This window comes from Pteropus alecto, unplaced genomic scaffold, assembly GCF_000325575.1.
Source record: "Pteropus alecto unplaced genomic scaffold, ASM32557v1 scaffold21, whole genome shotgun sequence".
Taxonomy (NCBI): domain Eukaryota; kingdom Metazoa; phylum Chordata; class Mammalia; order Chiroptera; family Pteropodidae; genus Pteropus; species Pteropus alecto.
Window position 1 is genome coordinate 2,244,525 of NW_006436282.1, and position 8,278 is coordinate 2,252,802.

At 34.0% G+C, this 8,278-nt stretch overlaps 1 protein-coding gene across 1 annotated transcript in view; it reads left to right on the plus strand.

Annotated features, from left to right (window-relative positions):
• Window positions 1-8,278, plus strand: part of CASD1 (CAS1 domain containing 1) — a 50,401-nt gene that overhangs the window by 1,928 nt on the left and 40,195 nt on the right. The window contains exons 2-3 of the mRNA XM_025046808.1: window positions 7,180-7,276; window positions 7,799-7,919. Coding sequence (XP_024902576.1) covers window positions 7,180-7,276; window positions 7,799-7,919 — 218 coding nt within the window. The remainder of the gene's footprint in view (window positions 1-7,179; window positions 7,277-7,798; window positions 7,920-8,278) is intronic.

Below are 8,278 nucleotides of genomic sequence, written 5' to 3' on the forward strand. Positions count from 1 at the left end.
AACTTTTGTTTGGAGACTATGATTATACAATGTTCAATCAATTAATTAGTTTACAAACTATTTTCTCTCATGACTTATTCCCAGACATAATATATAATTTTTCTTCTTTTCCATCTCTCTCTTCTTACTAAAATCCCCCCACTATCTGCACTGCTTTTAAATTCAGAGGCATTTTCACTGGTAGTCTGTAGTGAGATCTTCAACAGGCTTCCCAGGACTCCCTGAAGCTTGCAGCATTTCGGTAGAGTTATACTTTGTTCTCTAAAGTGATTGCCTAAAATTAGTTAATGTGTGCTTGTTTCTTCTGACGCCTCACCCCAGTGATCAGATATGGAAGCCAAGGATGTTAGGGATTGACTGCAAAGATAAACTGAAAAGCACAAGACCCAGAGAATGTAATTGAAAGTTCCGTCAGTTTGTTTTGTCTCATCAACATTCTGAAGGAGATTTTCTCTTTTGTCGACATTTCATAAATAATTCTTCATTATGCCAAACCAGCCCGGGACGCACGAAGGCAAAGGCCTCCCTGCAAAGGGGCGCCCCCGTCCGCAGCGGGGTCAACGATTCTGCGCCCTAGGGGTCCGGCTCTTTAGCCTTTATTTAATCCGGTCTCTGCCTTGTAATAGCAGGGCCGAGCTGTTGTTGGACAGCGGCAAGGGCCGCCCCGTTTTCCTTTGGCACTGGGGGTGACAGCTGGCAAAAGATGCCGTTGGCCAAATGGAGGAGGTGTCACTCAGCCTTTGTGATTCAGAAACATTTGAAGGCTTCTGGTTGCACACTTTTTACAAAATAAAGGCACTGGGGCAGATATGTGAAAAGAAGTAAGGGGTTGACCAGAGTCGAGGTGGGCAATGAGAGCAAGTTGGAAGCAGTTTGAAAGGAGGCCTTCTCTGTGGGTTTTGAAGTTGGTGTAAAGGGGAAAAGGAAATATGACCTTATTTCAGAACGAATTATCTTTTCAATAATCAAGGGATATTTACTTGTCCTTGATTGATTAAAAAAATTTTTTTCTCTGTAAACGTGCCATTAGGAGAGACTGACAGGCTGTGAGAGGTTAATAATGATAGGATTTTTATTTTTTGCTCTTAGTATTATCGAAGCCATTATCAGGACAGCTCTTGGTGACTGTGAGATTAATTGGTCAAGATGGAATGTGTAGTGGACAGGTGGGCATTTAACGCTATTCCCATTTCACTTCACACCCACTTTGGCAAAATATCCAGTAAATGGGGTACTGGAATCTGAGCTCTCTACTCATCCCTTTCAGGAAATCTTTCAGAGTGTAGAACATTTTGATCAGTTTTGCTGCCTTGTTTTCTCCAATATTTGAGGATTAAAAATCTTGTACTCTAGTACCATGTTGAATGAATGGCTCTTTTATACAAAGACACAAAATGGATTTAAACAAATAAATTCTTTATACCCTTTTAGCCTTTCTCCTCCACTCTCCTACAGATCACAGCCATAGGACCTGGCAGGCCATTGCTTCATCTTTCCACTACAGTTACTGTTAACAGATCATATGCAAAATAAAACTAGAAATGTTGATGCATTAATTTGTGATTTTGAAGAAAGTTTTCTAACACTATGAATCACATGTTAGTTTGGTATAAGATAACGGTAATCTAACCCAATTTTGTGTAATTTTGGTGCTTTAGTCCTAAAGGTAAACATCTAATCCTTCCCCCTGCCCTTTAATTGTGCTTCCGTCTTTTGATAAGCTTGGATACTAATTATATTTAGATTATTTCATCCTTTCAAGATCTGTCATCAGCAGGGAAAATAGAATGTCAGATGGAACCGTATGATTCAGTGTGGCAATCTGGGGTTGTTTGTTTATAAAGCCTCCTCCAGAAACTAGTCATCAGCTTTCCTAGGTGCTTCAGTGCCTTGAGTGTGAAGCAGTACACCTGGTGTGTGTTCTTGCCCAGACTGAATGTCAAGAACTTGAGCCAGAGACTGAGAAATAGTCTTACCAGGAACTTTTTAGCCATCCTTATGCTTAGGCATTGTCAAACTGAGTCAGATGCAATGCCCTTTAACACAACGATAACTATACACTTGAATAACACTATCAAATCTTTAGAATAAGAAAGGGCCTTCTTTTAGATACTGAGGTTTAGGCTGTCTATTAAAATCTCCAATGTGTGGGTATGAGAGTGCCTCAGGCAAGGTAGAGTGAATACAGTTTGAATACACATATTCAGCATCTCTTGCTTTATTTACAAAATACAGCAAGTAAAAGAAACACAGCAGAAAGTAAAGCTTGGCAAACACTACATGCTAACTAACATTGATCATGTTATATATACCAGGTAGTGTTCCACTGAGGGTTTTACATGTTTTAATTCATTTTGTATTTACAGCCATTCTATGAGGTAGATACAATTAACCTTATTCTATCCTCTCTCCTTTCTAACATTTTTGTAATCAGGATGAGTTTTTAAAACTTTGATTATATGTCGAAGTTTAATTGATAATATCTTTCCTACTGTTAAATAAAATAATGATGTGTCTTATAATCAATGCTCTTAGAATCATCAAATTACAGTATTATTTACATTTTAAAGATGAGTCAGTCATGAGAGGTTAAGTTGCCTAAGTAGACACAATTAGTCAGTAACTGAGGTAGGATTTAGAACCCAATTAGTCGACCTCATGCCATTATGTTGTACTCTGCCTTTCTCAGAGCTTCTTATACAGTAGCGATGTATAGAAGATGAAGTGAGAAAGCATTTTCCAGAGGAACATGTATTAAACCATTTAGAAACATTGACTTAACCTCACAGTACCAGCCAAGAGTTTTCCTATTCTTTTTCCAGTAAAGTGGTGATTTTCTAAAAGTTGCATGTATAAAACTTCAAAATCTGACCAGTTTACTTTTTATTACCTGTGTTTTTGTTTTTTCCTTCTTCCTAAACTCCAGGCTCACAGTCTAAATATGCTTTTCCCTTTTACATATCTAACAAATATCTGATTTTCTATGCCTGCGGTGACCTCTCTCTCCTGGAAAGTACAGAGTTTTCCAAGGCCTGGTTCATGTTACTACCACAGAAGTAGGAATTAGGATTCATTGTTTCTATAGCAGTTAGTACATACTTATCATGTTGTATTATAACAATTTGTCTTCTCCACACAAACTGTGAGCTTCCAAGAGTATTTTTTATTTATCTTTAAATCATCAGAGCTTAACATGCAGTAGGAACTCCATAAACAATTGTTGGATAAATAGATTCTTAAAGTCCTTATTTCCTTCTGTTTTCCTCCTTGCATTTGGTTCTTTTGCTTTGAGTTTCATGTTCTAATAGCATGGTTTTATAGTGACTTTAAATAGTAGGGGGTTTTTTGCATTATTAATTTTATTTTCACATAACAGTAGAATGACATTTTAAAAAATATTCTTTTAACTATCTTTTCAAAATTTTATCAATCTCTGACATTACTGAATTACAAAATGTCAACTAATATTGTGATTACAAACTAAAAACATCAATTCTATGACAAGAAGCCAGTATCTATAGCACTAAGAGTAGTTCCAATCTGGATAGATTTTAATTTTTTAATTGATAAAGTGAACTTACTTCAAATGCCTTAATTTTTTTTGAAATCTAATTATTTTCTATCACTTGGCATATGAAATGCAAATGTTAAATATTGCACGTTTTAGGGAAAGGTTAAGTTCAGAGCCTCGGAAATTAAAGCAAGAAAGAAGCAGCTATAGGATTTTTAGCCTTTTCTTTCTTGGACTGCTAGAAAAATCCTGATCTGTATCACACCACTTGTAATGAGGCACTACTAGCTTGTCTAAAGAAAAATGTAAATGGTAATTTTTCAGCACAGACTAAAGTATAACTTGATGAATTTTAGGCAAACAAAATATACTACAGATCATACTGTAAACTTTATGATCTGGTATTTTAATAGTTGGTAATAAAAAATAAAGCTTTGGTAAATGATTCAGTCTCAAGGCACAGTGTGCTATGGATATTTTTATTCAAAGGAAGATATAAGCTACCTTTTATTTTGCACATCAGATGTTTTCTTTAGTTGTTACATTTGTTTTTCAGCTTTTTTTTTTCACCTGTTTGTCTTTTACTCATTTTGCTTGTTTTTCGTGTCTTTTCTATTATAGAAAAATCATGCATAAAAACCTGAGACTTTAGACTGACAAACCAAAATGCTTATGCTTAAGGTAACAGAATGAAGAGGAAGACTGCCATTCATCTAGATAATCTTAGTATTGGAGATAGCTGAAGTAGATAATTCTATTCTTTTAGTTACTCTGTGTGTGTGTGTGTGTGTGTGTGTGTGCGCGCGCGCGCGTGTGTGTGTGTGTGTGTGTGTGTGTGTTCATAGCTTGATTTATCTGAGCACTTGACAACTTTCATCTCACGCTGGTTATATTAAAGTAGCTATCAAAATTATATGAGGTGATTGAAAATGGGGTTTTTGTTTTGCTTTCCTTTGGGGTTTTTCTGGATAAATTCTGAAAGGAAAATACGTGCCAGCATGGATTACATAGAGTAGGTATACATAATAAAATTGTGGCACATTAACTTATTTGAACATCATGATTTACATTCAGTGATTTGATCTAAAAAATATTTCTTTTCCAGAAGAAGAGAACTTCTTTTAGAGTATGGGATTTTGTGGCATTTTCTTTTCTTAATCAGGTTAATTTATTTTTAATCAGATTACAATAGTATTTATTATTACTACTATTTTTATTATTTTGCTGACAAATATAAATATTTAAAAAGTCTCCTTTTTGTCTTTTCAATTTTCTAGTTAGCAATTCTCTTACTTTTCTAACATGTCTTCATATTAGAGTCTCTATTAAAAGAACTAGTATAGTTTGTCTTCTGACAGGACTTTAACCGATATACAGAGACTATTAAATTCAGATATAGGATTATTTAAAAAAAAAAACTTTGCACCATAAAATATTTTAAGAAGAGTCATCATCAGCAAGCATTCATTAGCAAATTAAGAATTTCTTTCCTAGAAAGACTAGTAGTTTCAAAATACTGTATTTACAATACTTTTTGGTTAGTGACAACTTCGTACTTGGTTTGCTATAGGGTTTTTCTAATACGGGTTCATCAGATGAGAGCTGTTGCTTTCCCACTAGCTGGCCTTTAAAAACAACGTGTGAGTAGTAGTATTGAGGAAGAAAAGAACATTATATTTTTAAACACATTTTCTGTTGGAGAAAAGACTGGTTATTTTAAGATGTTGGATGATACTTCCATTTCCAGAAAATCATATTCATAACCCATATATAGGTCGTTAACAAATAACATAATCCCATACACTGAAGACTGATCAAGGTATGTTTCTGTTTAGGCTTCTATTAGAAAACGAAAATCAAATAACTAATTTTTTTAAAAGGAGAAAGGAAGAAAAAGAACAACTCCACAGAATTAATACCTAGTTATTTGCAACTTTTTATAACTTTTTTAGAAAATGAATGTGTTAACTAACTTTTCATTTGCTTTAAGAGATGTATTAAAGAGGTAGAAATGCTATAAATATGGAATTTTTATCATAATTTTAAACATTTACCAGATTTTTAGTAAAAGCATTTTACTGTGTGGCCATTATAAAAGAATGCAGCATGAGTGCTGTTTTTAGGAAAATAACTTAATTATATGCTCCTATAGTCCTTTCTTCATTCCTAGGTTATATACGTAGCTTAATTTTGTCTTTTTAGAACTAGAACTAGTTTTTAATAATTGGAAAGAATTAAGAACTGATTATTTATAGTTTCCTTAGAGAGATGTTATTAAAAAATCTTTGAAATACAAGAAAACCTGCACAGGCTAAATATATAATTGCAAACATTTAATAATTGATATTTTGCTTTCCACCCACACAATAATACAGTATTTTCACTTTCCTATTCCATTTTAGAATTTATGATACTGAGGTAACAACACTTCCATTATTTATGCATACCTGTGTTGCATTTGTATCACCTTTTCTTCTGTATATTTGCCAAACAGATAACTGGTTTGAGAAGAGATATATGTTCTACTTTAAATATCTTTGGGTCTTCTCTATCCCTCCCATAAGTGATTCAGCACAATTTTTGTTCTGTAATATTCCTTACCAGACTCCCTATCCCAACTTTAGTTTTTTGTAAAACAAAGTATGCTGTTTTATGCTGTTTTAACTGTTCATAAAGAATTTGAGATTAAATTAAATGATACATATATTTTATTATAAACCCATGGTTAATCTAAACATCTCATTTTTGCTTCATTCATTTGACATTATTGAACTTTTTTAATCCCTCCAACCCCCTTTAAACTTCTTCAGTCATTTAAGCCAATGTACAGTAAAATGGCCAAAGGGAAAAGGTGACCACCTGTGCCAGTTTACATGGGACTGGAAAGTTTCCCCCATGTGGAATTTTCTCTGTAAACCTGTGACAGTCCCAACCAAACTGGGAGGAGTCGGTTGGTCATCCTAAAGGAAGACAAGAGGTAGCAAGAGCAGTAGAGAATATTAGTAGCTGAAATCTGCAATTTATTACTGATACTGATTGTGTTTATCTTTGGCCACCTTGTAGATAACATGGCTTTAAAGTCTTTGTAAGACTGTAAAAGGATGCAGTTTTATTAAGCGTTTTAAGAGATTCTTAAATAAGTCTTTCTCTGTTCACACATTTACAGAATAGGGATAGCATACTTCATCACAGGAAAGTTGTGAAAATTAAGAAGTTTATAAAATATTTCAATATTAACTAGGTTTCCAGATATGATAATGTACTGTGTATTGCAATAGTTGAGTAAGAGGAAATTATTTCCAACTCTTAAACTTTTCTTTCTCAGCTAGAAGTAGGAGTGATAAACAGATATAAAGGCTAGTTTGAGATTGAAATGATGTCCTTAGAAAGAAAACCTGAAGCAGAAGGAACTGCCAAAGCACTAAATGTAGCATGTAGGAGTTAGTCTCTCATAGGGTGAAATACCTGTCATTAGTGGCTCTTATCATTGTGAATGGTGATGTACTTATATTTGTCATGTTTCTCATGGATGAGAAAAATGCACCTAAACGGTATAGTGAATCATAGAAAACTTTGTACTTTCTCATTTCAAAGAGCTTACATAGGTCAGATAACCAACATATGAACATTTAACTATCGTTTACAACACTTTTGTTTAACTGTTATAGGCAATGATTCATGTGAATACCTTCTTTCAAGTGGCAGATTTCTTGGAGAGAAAGTTTGGCAACCTCACAGTTGTATGATGCATAAATACAAAATCAGGTAAGATTTCTTCATTTTGTTGTTTGCGGGTTTTTTGCTATGATAGATCATACTATCTAGTGGAGAGGGGTAGATGATACTTCTCTGTATGATGGTAGAGAATTCCTGAAGGAGGGTAAGGTTGGGGGTGAGTCTGGGTTATGATTCCTGCCCAAAGGAAAGAGCTTTAGCCAACCTACTTTATCTCAGGTGAGAGATGAGTGGAGACCCAAGGAAATAGCCCTTAAGTGAAGGAAGGCCCTGTTTTGGGACTAGGATAGCCACCTCATGGACTCATTCAGAAATAATGGATTTAAAACAAATATGGTTAGAGTACATCTTAAACATTTAATAAATGGGGTTTCTTATTGTTGAAAATCAGTTAATCATACAGGGACTGGTTGGACAAGCGTGGCCACCTATTTTTAAAGCAGCATGACTGTGTGCACAACAGTCCTGTACTACTTTTTTCACAAACCGTGTGCTTCAAATGCCAATATGCTAATTTTACTTATTTTAATTAATGTTTCTTTGTGATTTCAGTGAGGCAAAGAACTGCCTTGTAGATAAACATATTGCATTTATTGGAGATTCCAGAATCCGTCAATTGTTTTATTCTTTTGTAAAAATAATTAATCCCCAATTCAAAGAAGAAGGAAATAAGGTAAAATTTGTCTTTTCTCTTCATTAGGGTTTTGTTTTAGAAGTTGACCAATTGAGTAGCTTTAGGAGAAATGTGCATCTTCACATTAATACAAAGAACTATAAAAGTTTTCCTTTGCTTGTGGGAAGGGTGGAGGGGAAAAAGGGATGATTTGCTATAATCAGGAACATAAAAAAAAAAAGATGCGGATAAAGTGTTCATTGGCAAGCCTTTTATTAACTTAAACTTTTAGTTTTTAGAAATAAATTCTTTCCATGGAAAAACTTTAAAAAATTCTTTAGGAAAAAAAAAGAGAGAAAAATATCCTTTATTCTCTTTTTAATATTTGCCATTTCTTTTCAGTTTCTTTTTTTAAAAAC